This window comes from Amblyraja radiata, chromosome 33, assembly GCF_010909765.2.
Source record: "Amblyraja radiata isolate CabotCenter1 chromosome 33, sAmbRad1.1.pri, whole genome shotgun sequence".
NCBI lineage: Eukaryota > Metazoa > Chordata > Chondrichthyes > Rajiformes > Rajidae > Amblyraja > Amblyraja radiata.
Window position 1 is genome coordinate 15,901,771 of NC_045988.1, and position 19,426 is coordinate 15,921,196.

At 37.5% G+C, this 19,426-nt stretch overlaps 1 protein-coding gene across 4 annotated transcripts in view; it reads right to left on the reverse strand.

Moving 5' to 3' along the window:
• Positions 1 to 8,943: 8,943 nt before the first annotated feature.
• Positions 8,944 to 19,426, reverse strand: part of LOC116991390 (opioid-binding protein/cell adhesion molecule homolog) — a 1,877,101-nt gene continuing 1,866,618 nt past the window's right edge. For 2 of the 4 annotated variants that reach the window (XM_033049999.1, XM_033050000.1), the window contains 2 exons: positions 14,440 to 14,475; positions 8,944 to 10,037 (listed from right to left, as the gene is read on the reverse strand). In XM_033049999.1, the coding sequence (XP_032905890.1) occupies positions 9,934 to 10,037; positions 14,440 to 14,475 (140 nt within the window). In that variant the 3' untranslated portion in view covers positions 8,944 to 9,933. The remainder of the gene's footprint in view (positions 10,038 to 14,439; positions 14,476 to 19,426) is intronic. The other 2 variants (XM_033050001.1, XM_033050002.1) reach the window with 1 other exon arrangement.

A 19,426-nucleotide genomic window follows, 5' to 3' on the forward strand; every position in this document is an offset into this window, starting at 1 on the left:
TCCTCAAAGACCTACTTAGAAAACTCAGCTTTTAAAATATTCTAGAAATTAAACTTTTCTTCAGTTTTATATATATTATCATTTTAGACATCCATTTTGATTAAGAATTTGGAGATTGTGGACAAGCTATTGACTAATCACATTTGTTTGTGGATATGTGAGAATATATACCAATCAATGAAGTGATGGAGTGACACTGAAGGGCCTGTCCCACTTACGCGACCTTTACAGGCGACTGTCGGCACCTGTCATAGGTCGCCAAAATTTTCAACATACGTATGATTGTGAGAGGTCTCCTATGGTCGTGAGAGATCTCCAAAGAGTCGTAGCGTCTTTCTGGTCGCCGCTGAATTTTCAACATGTTGAAAAATTCGGCGATCTATCACGGGTGCCGGCAGTCGCCAGTAAAGGTCGCTTAAGTGGGACAGGCCCTTTAGGATAAAAATAGGATAAAAATAAATCTAGAGGAGCAAAAATAGAGATGACTGTGACCGAGTTTAAAAAATGCAGCTATTAGCAATGTTATTACTAATTCTTGGCAGATATCAAAAGTCGATGAATTTACCTAAGGGTTTCCCTTGTCAATATCATTGTCAAATATTAATAATTCAGAAAGAAATTACAATCTGAGCCAAATACAAATTAAATGTAGTTCTAACCAAATTGAAATATATGGTCACATTTCCTGGTGTATTAAATGGACTATGATTGCATTGTAGCTAGTAGCACCACAATGACATTATCAATTCTATGGCTGATAATGAAAATTGATCTTGACACGAATGAACAAAAATACTTTGATTCCACTGTACATGATGATGGCAACAAGCTTTCCTCTAGAATAACATGATGATTATAAACTTTCCCAGGTTTAAACTCCATTTGGGGAGGTTGTAATTGTTACCTGGTGATCACTTCCACCTATGTCTCCTGATCCCGCTTTCTGGAATATGCAGCTGTAGGATTAAGGGCTCACCCCAGAGATGTGATGAAATGGATCTGTAACAAAATGCAAGGGTCAATCTCTCATTACTCTTACAGTGGTGATGCCAGGTCTTGAGGCAAGTGTTTAGCATTGTTTTCTATGGAATATCAGTTGATGTTATTGTCTGGCCTTATTATCTGTTCAGTTGTTTTTATGTGCCACAATTTAATGTTGGACATCCAGATTAAAGTGGGAGGGAGATTTTATTTTGTTTGTTACCTTTTATTAACCATGATCAAAATGCCTGGAGATTTGACCCTTACTGTTCAAAAATGCTCACAGCACTTTGTAGGTTTGTTAAGAGCATAGGAATAATTTAAAATAAAGCTTGAACTTTTAGAACAGGAGCTGATTCAACTGTTGCTTGAGCATGTATGTGGTTCTTTACATCCTCACTGTGTTTTGTGATTCACCTCAGCTGACTGCTTTGCAAGTTAATTGCATGTGAATCAGAGTTTACACATGAGCAAATGTAACAACTAATCTAGTGATGGTGGCCATGTGATATAGACTGCACGAAGAGCACATTTAATAGCTAACAAGAATGGGCTTAGAATTCTTTATGTTTGAGTTATAGTATAGTGAAGTCTTCTTGCAAAGGGATACAAATATTATTAATTCAAAAAAATGGATTTACCTGAGAGAATATCTCAAACCAATCAATCTGCAAATTGGGTCCAGAGGATATTTTCAGCTTGATATTATTTTAGTTACAGGTTTGTTCTATGGATAGATGGAATTAATACCTGGAAGCAGATTTAAGAAAACTTATGGAAGGGTCTTTATCTATTTCACAACAGCCTCTACTGAGTGTTCGTGTAGGTCTTTATGACAATTGAGAGCATCAACATTTAAAAAATGCATCAAGATAGAGAGCAGGTATGCATTCTTATAAAGTTCACCATCTGCCAGGTGCACATATATATTGCTCAGCTAGACAGATGTACAATCACTGTGGGTGGCCGAGTAGCACAGGGGTAGAGTTGCTGCCTTACAGCGCCAGAGACCCAGGTCCCATCTTGACTATGAGTGCTGCCTGTACGGAGTTTGTCTCTTCTCCCTGTGACCACGTGGGTTTCCTCCGGGTGCTCCGGCTTCTTCCCACTTTCCGAAAATGTGCTTCGGTAAATTGCCCCCAGAGTCAACGTGGACTCGTTGGGCCGAGGAGCCTGTTTCCACGCTGTATCTCTAAACTAATCTTAACTAAACATTCAGACATTCTGTTGATGAGAGGCAAAATGTATTGCAGCAGTCCTGTCAAAGTCCCAGCCACAGTATACATTTTTTACAAAGCATATGATATGAACTGTTCCATTTTAGGCATTAACTAAATCAAGTCTATGAAAGTATTTTATCAGTGTATTCAACACCACAGGGAGTTTTATTGCATTAAGCCTGCCGGTTGTTCATCTGTCCTTAGGCAATGAACTGCTTGATGCTCAGCAGCATCCTATCCAGTTTTTGACCAGCCTGCAGTTATGGGTGAATATCCATACCATTTTCTTAACCTGCATGCTGTATCATCAACAGAGAGACTCAGAAACTCTGAGGGAATTTATCCTCATTATCATTGCACAACCATTCCCTAAATTAGTAAACATCAAAAAGTTTGTCCGTGGTGTAGCAGATGCATCCAGCTTGTAAATGAGCACAAGAAAACTAAATAAAATGAGCAGTACAGTGAATGTCAATGTTTGGAATCTGAACAAAAATGTTAGAATTCCAACTACATACCAGCGAGATATTCCTACTATTGCCAAGGTTTCCCATGCTGCCATTTTGCAACTGACATAGCTTCACTTAGACTGGCCCAGAATTTAAATGTGCCTACTTTGAATTTAGGATCGAGTCTTTCCAAACTTGTATGTTTCTATAGATACCAACACGCATTTAAAATGTGATTTATGTACATTTTCTTTCAGCCAGCCGAATCATCCTTTCCATTACATAAAGTTCAAAGGGGCATCTTGAAGTTTGGATAAACTACAGTGTTTATGAGGTCATCGCAATCTCAAAGCAGAGCGATTCTTTACCTGATTGTAAGCTGTAGCTCTCAATATCTTGATCAATTTAATTTATTTGAGAATCATCTCTAAGGAATCTGGAGGTGAAATTGTGGTTCTGAATTAGTGAGAGGCAAACTAGAGAAATATATGAGGGCCAATCATCTGAATTTGGGTGATATCCATGGCCCTTTCTGATTCTTTGCACATAGAGTCACACAGCATGGAAACAGGCTCTTCAGCCCAACTCGTCCATACTAACTATGATGTCCCATCTACGCTAGCCCCTTTGGCCTGCATTTGGTCTACATCCCTCTAAACCTTGCCTACTATAAATCTGTCCAAATATTGTTACAGTACCTGCCGCAACTTCCTCGTCTGGCAGTTCATTCCATATACTCAGCACCTACTAAGTAAAAATGGACAGTGAGACTCTCTAAAGTTCAAGTGAATCTCTCTGTGCCTTTACTCAAGTTTTACTTCAAGTCTACATTGACTCATTCTCTAATTTCCTTGCATATCTAAGAGAGCACCTGACCCCACCCATCCGTTCCCAATGGAGAGTCCAACAAGGAAATGACCCCAACTGGAATACCCCGTCATGTATGTGGGTATCATGGGAGTGAGCTAAAAAACACACTCACTGTTCCAGGAATAAGACTAAGGAATACTTTTAATTTCAAGTACCTGACCTGACTAACACCCATTCTGGGGAGGTACGTTGCACTAAGATATTCAATGGCAAGTTGGTTGCCAGTAATTATTGTGTTACTGGAAGAATGGGGCGAGTCCATGTTGCTTAAACTTTCCTTGTGCGACCTACACAATGTTGTTGTTCCTCCTTAACCCACAAGGAAAAGAAGTGTCTAATGTACTCATGTCTTTGGGCCCTACACATTTGGCGGTAGAGTTATAGAAACTTCATGTGCAGTTAAAAGCTGGTTCTGGTGGTATCACCGAAGCCAACACCGTATGTTAAGAAGGACCCACCATCCATGGCCGGTCATTTTGGCTGCCTAATCAGTTTGCTGGCACTTTCAAGACAAACAAATATCTTGCTTGACCCACACACTAAAGTGAGAGATTGTATTCGCCAAACTGCACCTCATGCATGGAAGAACTGCCTGAAAAATTATTAAATTACAGTATTTTTAGAAATAATATTTAAGTGTCCAAAGACTATTTTAAACGTCCATGTAGCCATGTCAAGTGGTCATTGAAATATTTGGCCATTCTATTAATAAAAAAGACCAAGATTTCCATTGTCCAACTGAAGATTCTTTTTACAGAGTTTCTGCACACTGATACCCATCTCCTCATCCCCCACAATAGTTTTCACTCCTCCTCTGCAGAAGGTTCATAAGCTATCCTGTGGTACATCTCCACCAGTACAAGAACCACTATCCCTGATCGGCGCAGAGGCAATTTTTAAGCAAATTAATCTATGAAGGAACTTCCAAGATACTTTGATTCTGTAGTTACAACGTACAAATTTGGTGGAAAGGTTCCTGCATAAAAATGATGTTTCCCTCTCAATTGTATTGAGTCAAATTGCTGCCCTGGCTAAGGTTGGACAAAAAAGCAGAGACTAAGGCATGTCTGACCTTCTGGCCCGGAGGCACATTGAAGTGCAAGGATGAGAATAAAAGCCTTCAGTGCGATAAAGATACGGACGTCTAAGTGAATATATGAAAGATGAGAAGTAATGCTGTGATATGTCGCCATGCTGTTGAATTTTGGTTGAAAGAATGAGGTAATATAGATTAGAGGTCACTGTTTGGAAAGGGATATATGACTAGAGAGTTCTGGACCATATCTGTATAGTTCACTGCGTGTGACAGGGCAATTCGTGAAAGTGCTTCAAAAGCAAAGGGGATCCTCGACTCTATAAATAGCGGGATAGCATGTGTGTGCGACATAATCAGGTGTCATCTTGGACCTTTATAAAACAGAGATCAAGCCACAACTGGTTGTGGGTGCTACTAGTCATTAAGATGTAAAGGATTTAGAGAGTGTGCAGAGGAAATGTATTAAGCTGATTCCAGGGATGTGAGACTTAGCTGTGTGGATGGACTGGGGCTGCTACATATGGAACTGACAATGTTTCAGGAGGATTTTGTTAAAGGTAGTTAAAATCATAAAGGGCACATGTGGGCACAGGGGGAGAGAAACAGATCAAGAACCAAGGGACAGAGAATGAAGATGATCAGCAGGGTCTATAATGCATTGCACCACAAGCAGTGGAGGCAATAGTAGCATTTAAGAAGCTGGGTAGGTATCCGAGTGGAAAGAATTTGTAGGCCTGTGGAGCAAAGGTAGGCCTATGCACTTGACCACGATTCCTCTTGCATAGAAGCAATCTGTGGTGTAAGCATTCTATGAAGTTGGCACTTTTATCATTTTCTGTATAACTTATTCATGACTAAAGTTTCAGAATAGGTGTTAGCAGCCAGCCAGTGCACTTCAGCAAAGTACAAAATATAAAGTGTTACATTGGTTTGATTATGGACCCAACTATCTCACTGATACATCAGTTTGGGATTGTTAAACCCAAGGATATCTCCACTACTGCTGCAGTGGTGGAGAAAAAACAGGTTATTTTTTTTGCCGAGTATGCTTATAACTAAAACAATAACTAAGTAAGCTTAGTTTTTCCTTCTCAGTGAGATCTTGTTTGCTGTTCCAAGTAAAACTGAGGATAAACCTCAACTAGATCGGAGCATGCCATCTGGAAAGAAAAATACAACATCCATCCAGCTAAATGTCAAATAATTGAAGCTGTTCTCTCGTTCTAATGTACATAAAGAATTTGGCAATATTTAGAGTTGTAATTAGTCTTCTTATGCTTGCATATAAATTTAAAGACCCTTGATGAAAGCAGTTCTGAAAATGACCAATAATGATAATTAAATATTTATTCTCGATAAAAGCAAGGAGCCTTGCATGACATTGAAACTTCAAAACTATAGTTGGTACGGTGTGGATTGAAAAGTGTGGTATTTGAGAAACTACTCAAATGACATCGCTCCTCAAAGAACATTATACAAAAAATGTGGGGAATTTACAGCTACTGAAACTATGTCAACAACAAGAGCATAACAAGTTCTATAAAAGGTATTTATGTTCTGATATAAAGATAGTTACTTCCTGCATTATCCCTAACATCTTTTCATCACTTCACTTCAATCTCACATCTGTCCCAATGAGTAGGGATTTTTGAACTACCTTTTTGCAAAATGTATATCATCGTGTCACAACAGGCATTGTGGAGGCAAGGAAAATATCCTGCATTAGGTATCTGAAAACTGAGCTGCACCAACTGCTTTGGGGTAAACAATGAGCTAACTGTTCAGTGTTGAAATTATTCAGAAGTTAAATACTAGGATGTTGCTAAAGGAATCATGGAGTGTGGACACATCCCCATCTATATCGCTTTAAATGGAGAGGTTTGAAACCCAACCATTCTACAGTTGCAAGGCAATGTTGAGAGGCAACTAGCAACCCTCTGTACTCAGGCCAGTACAAATCTCATTCATTGCAAAGTTGTTCTGAATAATCTGAGGAGTTGGCATTCAAGTTGTGGTCTTTGCTAGGGAAGGAGGGTTTAGTGTTGGGTGACTTTGAAAACAGGAAGAGCAGAAAATCCGCATTAACTTACCACAAAACGAAATGCTGCTCATTTTATTTATGACTTCCTTCACTCCACTCTGCAGGCACAATTTTGCCACATGTGTTTTGATCCGATTGCAGTTCACAATATTCAGCATTGTGCCCTGCTTCCTTGCTGCAACAAGCCATTTTTAATATGTGACAAAAACAGGACAGTGGTCATAAAGTTAAAGAAAATCCTTCATCTTCAGAACTGAAATGATTAATAACATAGAACAGGCCAATGCATATGATGGATTAGAGTTTCATTATTAACTACTATATGACTCAAGGTTTTTACATGGGTCTGAAGTAATTAAATGAGTAAAATTGAGGCTAAACCTCAACTAGATCGGACCATGCCATCTGGAAAGAAAAATACAACATCCATCCAGCTAAATGCCAAATAATTGAAGCTGTTCTCTCGTTCTAATTTACATAAGGAATTTGGCAATATTTAGTTGTAATTAGTCTTCTTATGCTTGCATGTAATTTTAAAGACCCTTGCTGAAAGCAGTTCTGAAAATGACCAATGATAACTAAATATTTATTCTCGACCAAAGCAAGGAGCCTTGCATGACTTTGAAACTTCAAACCTATAGTTGGTAGGGTGTGGATTGAAAAGTGTTGTATTTGAGAAAGAGTAATAGGCTACTCAAATTTAATCGCTCCTCAAAGAACATTATACAAAAATGTGGGGAATTGATAGCTGCTGAAACAATGTCAACAACAAGAGCATAACAAGTTCTATAAAAGGTATTTACGTTCTCTTATAAAGATAGCTACTTCCTGCATTATCCCTAACATCTATTCATCACTTCACCTCAATCTCACATCTGTCCCAATGAGTAGGGATTTTTGAACCACCTTTTTGCAGAATGTATATCATCGTGTCACAACAGGCATTGTGGAGGCAAGGAAAATATCCTGCATTAGTAATTAAATTAGTAGTCATATCTCCATTGTTGTATTTAATAATAAGTTTTCATATGCTTCATTCCTATAAAGTTTCAGTTGTATTCTGTAATATTGCAGAGTTGGTTCAAGGTAACCTGGTGAAGTACAGAAAAAGCTAATTCTGTGCGACCAGACTTTCCATCTGTTCACCTATGAGCTCAAAAAAAGGTATGTAAGGGGTTAAAATATGGTTCAGAAATTTTAAGCTAATATGTAGAATTTATTATTACTTCCAGAATACATTGATATAATTTATAGCATATATTACTATTTGACATCGAAAGCAAAATCTCGATTTTGCACCTAACATTTTACAATTGGGATGATTTGCAGCGCAGTTCAAGACAGGGCCTGGTTCATAATGTGTCAGCAGTACCAGGAATAAAAGATGCGATCTGATCTTTCAGTGATTTTACATGTTCTCAGCTATTGCATTACTTCCCGGAAGTCTACAAGAGGTTACTGTGTTTTTCTCAAGTGTGTATTTGAATACGTGAAAGTTTAAATCCTACACAATTTAACAGGTTTGATATCATTCAAACTTGAAAGGATGCTGCAGCACTAAGACAACTCCAGGATAATAATAACAGGACCCTGTTACCTATCTACTGCCACACCTCCTACTTCTGGAAACAAATTATTTCTCTCCAGGACTAGAATTTGCTCAGTGACTCAATGGCACAATAGCACTTCAAAGGAACAAACTTTTACTGTAACATACTCCACTTAGCTTGGATTTGTACAGGCATTTTATGGATGGAATTGAATCATGGCTGATCCATCTCTCCCTCCTAACCCTATTCTCCTGCTTTCTCCCCATAACCTCTGAAATCTGTACTAATCGAGAATCTATCTATCTCTGCCTTAAAAAATATCCACTGGCTTGGCCTCCACAGCCTTCTGTGGCAAAGAATTCCACAGATTCACCATAAATTTCTCCTCATCTCCTTCCCAAAAGAAAAAGTAGCACTAACCGAGTGACACAGTAGTTGTACCTTGTACTCTGCTTTCAAAATGTGACTTTGTTGACTGAAACAGAATTTCACATGGAAGTAGAACTGCTCTGTGACCTGTTTAGTGCTAGTGACAGGGTCAACTCTTAGGTATGTGTGTACCATGTGATACAAGTGCACCATTATCTGCTGCCTGAGGCTAGCTCAGCAATTGATCATACTGTCTATCCCTCAAATTGAGATCTCTCAACTTGAAATAAATGAAAAGTGAACAATAACAGCTCGATTAAAATAACTGCAAACATTTGAAGTGCAAGATGTCTAACATTACCTCCAAGATTATTCCAACCATCTTCTGCAACAAAGAAATCAGAACAAAATCTCACGTAGCCAGAAGTAGTTTTTAAACGGGTACCATTGTTTACATTTAATTTCGCATTGAAATGCATCATGCCAACAAAATAAAAGGGATACTGCAGCTTTAAGCAATCACATGGCTTCCCTTTTTATAAACTAGTAACACAGAAACTTGGAGACACCAATAGTACAGGATGCTGAAAAGGCTTTGCCAGGATGCGTTTTCAAATGGTCATTCGCATTATCTTGTGGTTGGTTATCAATTCTGGTCACTGGAAAAGCCTTCAGCAAATGTTGTAAGTATATTGGACCCAGTGCAGAAATATGGTTATGTGCACACATAATACACAATCAAATGGAAACTGAGGAGTTATATATTTACTTTAACGTACATGACGGATACAATTGTATTAGTTTCCACAATTTATATATTATGGTGATAGTCGATATGGGCCTAAACGTTAGTGAGATATATTTCTGAAATAGAATTGCTCTAAGATAAGGATCCTTAAACTTTAATGTAAAACTGCCCCTTTTGTTATAAGTGTGCAGCTTATCTGCTAAACATTTGCTCAGCTCGCCAATGGGCTATAGTCCACCTGTTAATTAATTAGCCAATGGTCTACAGGCATATTACATTATTTACTGGTAGTCTACAAATAGTATACAGGTAAATTATATTATCCACCCAGTAAAACCAGACAGCTTTACGTACGTGAGGGAAAGGTACCTGCATAAATAAACATCATTAAAAGCATAAAATATGTAAACACTACATCAGCTAAAACATGGAGGATTAAAAATTGGAAAATCAACAGTAACCGAACTAACAGTTTGACAGCAATTATGCACCAGCGCCCTGCAGCCAACAGAGGGGAAATATCAGTATGGACTCACAAAAAAAACAAATACTTGTCAGCACAGAACCTATACGCGATGTTTTGTAGCCTGTGCACAATCTGTGCAAGGCAAAGTTTATTTGTTCTGTTCGGGTTAGAGGCAGTGCGCTGTTCAGTGGGGGCACGTCACGTCAAAATTTGAAGAGGAAGTGGACGAAGAGTATCACCAGTAGCCATAGTGACGGAGTCATTCCTGCTGGAGCGCGGTTATTCCCGTCAAGCACTGTTCCGGGACCTGCGGGTTGACAAGCACATATTACCAGCTTAGTGACATGCGCCATCGTTTTCAACTCCCTGTGATGCAGATTGTAATTCAGTCTGACCCTGAATTGCTTCTGAGAGGTGCTGGCAAGCTTTGAAATCATTGCATGTTAAGGAACATCATGGGATAGAAATCCATCATTCGTCACCGAAGCTTGAAAGCGTGCACTACCAGACTCAGGAACAGTTTGGTCCCCTCTGTTATCAGGCTGCTGAACAGTCCTTCCATTAGCTGTCCAATTCACCACTGCCCCATTGCGGATATTGGACTTTGTTTATGGAACTGGTGCACTACAATGCTGAGTAATATATTGTGCACTCTATATCTTCCCCCTTGCTCTCTCTATTGTATTTGAGTTTGATGCGATTGTATCTATGTACAGTATTATTTAATCTGATTGGATAGCATGTAAAACAAAGCTATTCACTGTTCCTTGGTATATGTGACATTAATAAACCTAAACCCAAATGCACGATGGGGTGAGATATGTTGAACTCTGCTTCCACAACACCAGTTCAACACATACACAGCAAAAACACCAGCTTAATACATGTGTTCAAAAGGGAACTGCAGTTTAGAGAGGAGGTTGTGAAACTGTCTCCGGAGAGAGAACTTCTTCAAAGCTTAATACATGTGTTTGGCAATGAATTTGTATCTCAATACTGTCCAGAAAGTCAATTATTGCATTCCCTTCACCTCTGGAATAATATGTTTTACATTTCACTGTGAAAATCGTAGATTAAATCAAATTGGATATATAAATTCAGCTCTCAGCTGCATCAAGCAGGTATTTAAATGTTACTACATTTTGTGTGTGGGGTTTTGTTGGCAAATTTAAGTTCTACTTCCTTAATATGTTAAGGTAGGAAGGAGTAGTTTATGCTATGTTCAAAGTTTCAAACCATACAAATGAGTTGCAATCTGATCTAGTATGTCTTAGTGCAGGTCACTTTCTCCATTTATTCGAACCTAATTCTGTGCTGCAATAGCATTCATCAATATGGTAAGAAATCACACTGATACAGAAGCCAGTGATCTTCTGAAACTTGGATTGGAGTAGGGTTGTTGACATGTTGGTTTGGTTGCTTGTGTTAAAATAAGACACTGGATGATTGGATTCCCGTTTAAATCCCCAACTCAATAATCCTGTCTGCAAAGTGTGGACAGCTAAGATTCTCATGGGACACACTTGTAATACATTAGGAGTAAAATATATTTCTCTGGATAGCTGACTAATGGCTAAAATCACAGGACAATTAAGGACGGACTATTAAGATGCATGATAGAAGAGTTTGAGGACTTGAAAAAAATGATGTGCGTGGTCAGATTTCCTTTTGCCTCTTGATGGATATTTCTTTACAGGAGTTCTTCTGAAAAATAACTGATGTAATGGGCCAATACGGCTGGATCCCATCCACCCTCTTACACCAATACCACAGGTGCATTTATCTGCTGCAACAGTGTCACGCTGGGGACCTCATATCATGAGATTGCATAGGATTCCTGGGCATGAAATCTGAAACCCTGGCTCCAGTACCATGGGCACTATGTTACAGGAAAGATGTTGTCAAGCTGGAAAGGGTGCAGAGAAGATTTTCGAGGATGTTGCCAGGACCTAAGGGCCTGAGTTATAGGGGGAGGTTGAGCGGGCTAGGACTCTATTCCTTGGAGCACAGGAGGAGGAGGAGTGATCTTATGGAAGCTTACAAAATCATGAGAGGAATAGATCGGGTAGACACACAGAGCAGGGGAATCGAGAACCAGAGGACATAGGTTTAAGGTGAGGGGAGAAAGATTCAATGGGAACCAGAGGGGTAAATTTTTCACACAAAAGGTGTTAGGTGTATGGAACAAGCTGCCAGAGGGTGTAGTTGAGGCAGGTACTATTGCAACATTAAGGAAACACTTGGACAAGTACATGGATTGGACAGGTTTAGAGGGATATGGGACAAACGCAGGCAGGTGAGACATGTTGACTGATGTGGGCAAGTAGGGCCGAAAGGCCTGTTTCCACACTCTGTGACTTTGACACAGTACTACTCTGATGGTTTCTGACATCTGGCTGCTGTCAAAAGTTGTTTTCACTGTTTCTATACACTCGGGGACATTTCAAAATGTTAACAAATTCAATTTGAAACATCTGTTAATTAATTATAGGGCATTCACAATTTTTATCATGTTCAGATGATCCCAGAAAGCCTCCTCTTACTTTTGCTTAGATGCTCCCTATATAATTGGTGGTAAATCATCTCCAATCCAATAATCGACACAGCCAGCCAATGGCATTAAATACTAATCTTTAGCAGACATTGTTCAATGAATGGGACTTCCTCTTCGATATTAACTCAGAGTCCAAACAATTAGGTCATTTTTTTCAGGGACATTCGTGAAATTATATCGGAGTTGATCTAAAAGCAAAAGTATAATTATTATATGGAGCAGCCGCTGAAAGAATGAAGGGCATGGGGGAAATGTTTTGTGTACCTGCGGCCAATTTGGGCTTTTGATGACCGAGTGCATCCTGTTCCTCTGAAAATCTAAATGCACCCTCAGAAGCCTTTCAGTGACTACATTTTTATGTCAATATTGAAGGATTATGAGAATTCTTGTTAGAATCACAATTTACAATGTTACTGTATAAAATACATTCTTACCGTACCATCAGAATGATAACAATTTAACAAGGTGCTTTGAGGATTGACAGACTAAATGGCACTTACAGCCTTATGTTTTACCATCATGAACTACCCTTAAAACGCCGAGTAAAAGAAGTCTCTCTGTTTTAGTAATAGGCAATGAAGGGAAAAGGTAACAGGAGTTACCTCATGCCACAAAATAGAGGCATGTCTGACTGCCAAGATAATTTAACAGTACGTGATAATCACAAGGACATGAATTACACTGTGGCAACAATGGGTACAAATGCATATGGGGTTGACCTAAAATTCCCTGTTCTGCTGTTGCAGCAGAGATATCAATGTGTTTAAATGAAACAAGTGATTTAACTTTCAATATTTGTTTTAGCTATGATTGTTGAAGGAGAATCAATTCAGCATTTGGGCCTATTACCCCACAGTTCAATTTCAAAAGCTAGCAACTCTTCTTCCACAATGGTTCAGCTATTGCTGGAGCAGTTTGACTTGACCAGGCACAGTGAATTGGAACATGATTATCTCAGCCTTCAAGTCGCTGCACATTTGCACTGCAAGCTGCTGGGAAATGCAACTCGACAACATTGCAGCAAGGTTAAAGGCGCATCTGGGACCTCTTGAACATTGGATCCAACGACCTGTAACCTTATTCAATGCAACGTGAAAATGGGGGACAGATGGCATGACACAGAAAATGAAGGAAAATAGAGCTAAACAGAGTGCAGAGAAATTAAATTGAAGGCAATGAACGGGAAGATGTTGAGAGGGAGAAAAAAGGACACAATAAAGAAATAAGAGATTAAAAAATACTTCCAAAACACCTATTTCTGCACTCTCAATCGAGATAGACATTAAGGATTTGTACAACAAGTGATGGTGCAGCAAAAATTAACCAGCAGCTTGGTGTGATTTACAATTCAGGACACATCCCTTGATGAACACAAACAGCTTGGGATAGGAGGGGGTGGCAGAGATGATTGGGAGATATGTCTTAATCTTGGGGGGATATCTTAAACAAGCCATTGTTTCTCCAGCAATTTCTCAACCATAAAATCTATTACATGTTCTTATATATCCAATATATTTTTAATTAACCTATGAAAACAGGCAACCGAATAACACTAAAAATATGCTATAATACAACATTGGTAAAAATAAATTATTAATAACCAAACCATGCCCAGCAAGATCAATCCTCTCCTAAATCATTAAACATTCTTGGTTGATCTTACCAGGGGATTTGGCTGTAAATACTTTCCATGAAAAATGTTTTAAAACACAATTAAAAAATAAAAAGCAATATATCAAAATGATAATTTCGAATAATTTCGTTCACAATCCGAAATGATCCATTGCTACTGATGAAAACTTTAAACACATACATGCACATGTTTACAATGCATTCAGTACATCAAACTAAATGACTAAACCAGGTCACTACAACTGTGCTAATTGGACTAGATGATTGGAAACACTACAAAGCAACAGACATTTTAAAGGGATTTGAATATTGGGAATTAATTAATGGAGCAAATTTACTTAGAAGCTTTAAAGAGGCAACAACAGTATAGGTACTGAAGACCAATTTATTTTGTTAATATGTTAATTTATTTGCTTGATCACCAGCATTTAGTTTAGCATTCTTAGAACTCACAGAGACTGTTAAGTTGTAGTGCAGTTATAATTTGTTTCATGCATTCTTTAACTTCTTTCATTTTACAAACCTTTCCAATTTGCAAGAATTGTAGAAGTTTTCTCTTCTAAAAAAAATTGAAGAAAGCAAAAAGCTTATGATAAACAATTTAAATGTAAACTAAGTTGCAACAAGAGTGTGGAGGAAACTTCAATACAGGATTTCAGTATTAGTCATATGATGCATCAGATGATAAAATCCAGAACTAAATACATGCATTCAAAAATCGAAGGTCCAGTGCAAGGAAAGGCATTTTTGAGAAACCCAAATTAATTATTTCATGTGTTGTAGACAAAACAAGAGCAATCAATCCCATTCTTCCTTACCAATAATGGCAACCCAAAATGAAACAACAGCTAATATCTGGGCATTAACCTACCTAGATGTTAAATCTTTTTCTGGGTGAAGATTCCAACAATTGGAGGCAGCTGGATTTTCTGCTTATCTTAAGTGAGAGAACAGTCTAGCTATAAGTCTAACATATTAGAATGTATCTCAGAATATGCCTTTGTATTGTATACCCCAGCAACATTTACCTGGTACCACACCGCAGAACATGGTCACTTTAGGATTCGGTTTCGCACAAAGTTAGCAAAGTAATTGATTGAGGGCTAACTGAATACCAGAGAAGGATCTCTTCTCCCTTTTTGAAGTGTCTGGTTAAGACTGCTTCCCATGTCTTTAGCAGAAGGAGTGGTGCCAACATCCTCATCAGCAACTGCTAACTTGATTGCGTCACTCACCCAACAATAGATGGACATTTTAAGGGGTAATGCTTAAAAAAATGTCTCTGTTAATTATTCAATCTGTGGGCTCTCGAGGGTTCCCTTTCTCATGGAGGGGCTGTTCCATCAAACTGTTATCAGGAACAAATAGCTGTTTGCTATTGCTTGAAAAAGACATGTAGGCTGCGGAAAGCTCAGTGAGGTCTTCTGCTACACAGTGAATCCGGACTCATAGAATGACATTTAAAGAACTGGATATTCAATTCAAGAAGCATGTATTACTTCAGGCTGCAGGCGGAATGAAGATTTGTCAATAGAAAAGGTTGATTGCAAATTTATTCAAATCTTTTTAAAACGTAAGATTGCTTATAATGAAGTATCTATGTTCTTTTAACTATGACAAATCATTTATAAAAAAATGGATGTTCGCAACAATATCAATGCAAATTATGCAAAAATAAGCAAAGTTTGAATCAATAGATGTGTTTGCAAAAATTGTTACTTAAAATGTCTGATTCTTTATTTGAATTAACTTCCCCGCTCCAAACAGCATGTAGTTAGCTTCCAAATATTGCCAATGACAGCTTCAATCTGTTGTCACCAAATTGTTGATTTAACTTTGAACAAACTGCTCTGCAGGTGCTATTAATCTCAGTTTGCACAAACTTTATTTTCTTTAATGGAAAAACACAGATGAATGGTTAAATGAAACACTTACCTAAACAACAGGAATATCTCTCTACATAAAATTGAATTGGATCCTTGCCAAAGATAAAAAACACATCTTTTTTTCTTGCATCCTGCACCCATTCCATCCTAAATCAATGCAACCTCTATTTTTCCACGGGCTCCTGTAGTGTGAACTACTATTATGGTTAAAATATGGGACAGGTCATGTTGGATACCTGCTGCTCTCTAGATGTAATGATGCTAGACTCCTGGAGTTGCAATACAAATCTTTACCAATGCCAGAATTTGATTCATATCTGTCAGATTTTACAAGTTCCTTTTCTCAACATGAGTTAGATATTTTTAAAGTGAATAGTTTTTTAGGAAATAGTGTCCAGTACACCATTAGAACAAGGTGGTGTTAAAGGATGTCATGTTTTCTTTCACCATTAGAAACTGCAGACCAAACTAAATGAGATTACTTTTGGTTTAAACATAGGCTGCTATAAATCACATTAATTTGGGCACGTTTCAGCTAAATTTGTGGTAACTCAAGAACACAAAACAAAATTCACACCTCATCATGGATACCCAAGTGTTATCTGCATCAAACACTTGTATAAGTATCATCTCCATGCTGCTATTAGTACCAAGAGAATAATATCAGAAATGGCACAAATCCATGTCCATGCTAGGATCTGGTTTTAAAAACTGTATTGAAAGACATACGATAGACACAAAATGCTGGAGTAACTCAGCAGGACAGGCAGCAAGTCTGGAGAGAAGGAATGGGTGACGTTTTGGGTCGAGACTCTTCTTATCTTCTCGGGGACAGATACAGAATCGTAATTTACTGGAGGTGGTGCAGAAATTGGAATCAGATTTTAAGAACACTGGGTCCCTCCAACAAAGTGGACATACTAAAGAGCGGCACTGCCATTGCAACCAAAATATTTTTCAGACAACAGAAATCATCAGTGAAAGGCAAATTTACTTTTCATTAAAAAATTCGCTTTGAAATATTTTTTTAATTCAAATATTACGTTTACTGTTGAGTTAGTGGACATACTAAATGAAATTATGTTGTTCGTGACTAGCGCAGATCCAATAAACATGGCTGTTTATTTAAATGTCCTTCTGGTGTCCAATCACAGTTATAAATTAAATAGATGCAATTCAAGAGGATTTTGAGTAAATTAAATCAATATACATTGCAATTAAATGACAGACGTGGACTTTCAAAGATTACATCACAAGTACCAAAAAGTACAATGCTTTCTGATGGCTTTAAGACAAACTTGCTAATAAAAAGTTGTCAAATTTAGAATCTTTTGCAACACAGAGTTTTAAATTGTGATAAGTAAATTTAATAAAACCACATTAACATTAGAATTTGATTAAAGTGTTGTCTATCATTTTAATCCGCTGACTTAAATTCAGAATGCTGAGAATTCACATCATCAATTAATTGTGTGATATTTTTGACATGTTAGTTTTAGACCAAGTTGCTAATGGAAAGCTGTTCTATATATTGCTCTGACTTTCCTAGTCACAGGAGTGCAGAGGTTGTGGAGGAGAATGCTTAGCTGTCTTCATAGAGTGAAGAAACTAAACCACTAACAAAAGGAACATAAAGACATAAAGCTCAGAAACAGACCCTTTGATCCATCATGTCCATGAAGACCAATGGTATTTGTAGTCATTTTTACACTATTTTTATTTTTGCATAGTCTTTTACTTTTCACCATTTTGCGGAATTTATGTGTGATTTATATATAAATTGTGTTTTTTTTAAATGTTTTTTTATGTGCCTGTGAAGCTGCTTCAAGCAAGATTTTCATTGTTACCTCATCATACTTGTGGATATGACCTGACTTTGTCACAGATTTATGGATATTTCTCTTCACTCTCCTGTGTCCTAAATTTGTGGGATATATTAGATCTGTTAAAATGCAAAAAGTAACATGCGCATCTTGCACTTCTCAGGATTGGCAATAATGTACCATTGAACAATTGAATTCCATCTGTCACTGCTCTCAGCTGATCAACATAGTTCTGTAACCCAAGACCACCCTCCTCACAATCAACAATACCACCAGTTTCTGTGACATCTGCAAATACACCAATAATTTCTCCAACATTCATATCCAATGTGTTAATGTATATGACAAACAGTAAGGATCTGATGCTGACAGATGCTAGAAATTCATCCAATGTTTTATGTTTTGATTGTTATGATTTCATCTTGTTATGATTTATGTAGGCAAACTTACCCTTTAAGTTCATTGACATTAAACTCAATGCAGCTGAATGTCACAGGTGGAGTTAAACCTTCATATGTTGCTATATCACAAGTTTTACAGGAACAGAACAATGAGTAGCTTTACTCAGTTGAATTTATACTGGGCATATGGAGTTACTGAAGTGATTTATTGGACATTTATTGATGCTAAAATAAGTGAATGACGTGGAGTTTAAGACATATCGTGTTGTCAGGCCCAGATCAGGTTGATTCCAAATGATGTTATTTCAGTGAATATTCTGTTGACTACTTTTCTACTGAAACTCTGAGGTGAAAACATATGTTAAAAAAGGTGAAAAATACATTCTTGTGAACATTTTACTAATATTTGAAGGATCCCAGTGGGATTTCCAGATATTCTCTGGGAACAAGAGGGATTTTGTTTGGGATCTTTGATTGTGAATGAAAACGCAATGGACAACTTTAGTATCAGGAGGAAAAAAAAAACACACACACACACATAATACATGGGTGATCCCCTGATAATTCTGTTTTCAATTTACCAACTAAATTGACTGATCTTCCTATGCTAAAACTTATTTTTATGCATGATTTAGGATGATATGGAAGCATGGCACATTCAGGTGCTGAAAATGATGTATCATTGTGAAATATAACTTTCTTGATTTTAGCTCAGGGACAGAAAATAAGAAACAACCTTCTCAATGATGACAATGAACAGGAATCTTGATGGAAGATGTTTATAGAACGCAGATGACTAATAGAGGGCAGCATGAACATTAGGTCTCCGTCTTTGTAATGTCAAATCAAATAATTTGAAACCAGAATGATGATTTCAACAATTGGTAATGTGTTAGTACAGAATATATATCAAGGGTTGCAAATAAAGTGCAAAGGGGAAAGGAAATGGGCTAAAACAGGTTCAAAATGTGTGACAAACATGGCCTGTATATTATTGCATTTTCTGAAATTATGGTTGAAAATCTATGAATTTAGATTGAAAGAGCAAGCATTATATTAAAAAATTGAACATAAGATGACTAAAGAATAAATTGGGAATTGCTGTGTTTGTTTTCTTGCTGCTATGAAATCCATGGATTATTCTTATTATACCACTCCAATAGTGCAATCAAACATAGGCGAACACAACATATTAGAATATTTAATCACAGCCATATTTTTCACCATGTGCGGGTTCTTACTTGCTTCTTTATGAAATTAGTAATGCTACATTTCCACAAATGTGTTCATCCTCATTGTTTAGCATCTGAACTATGAACTGTTTGATTTTGTTTGGCTTTCACTGATCTATGTTTTTCTCTGATGTATCAGAGAAGCTCACTGAATGGGAATTAAATTTT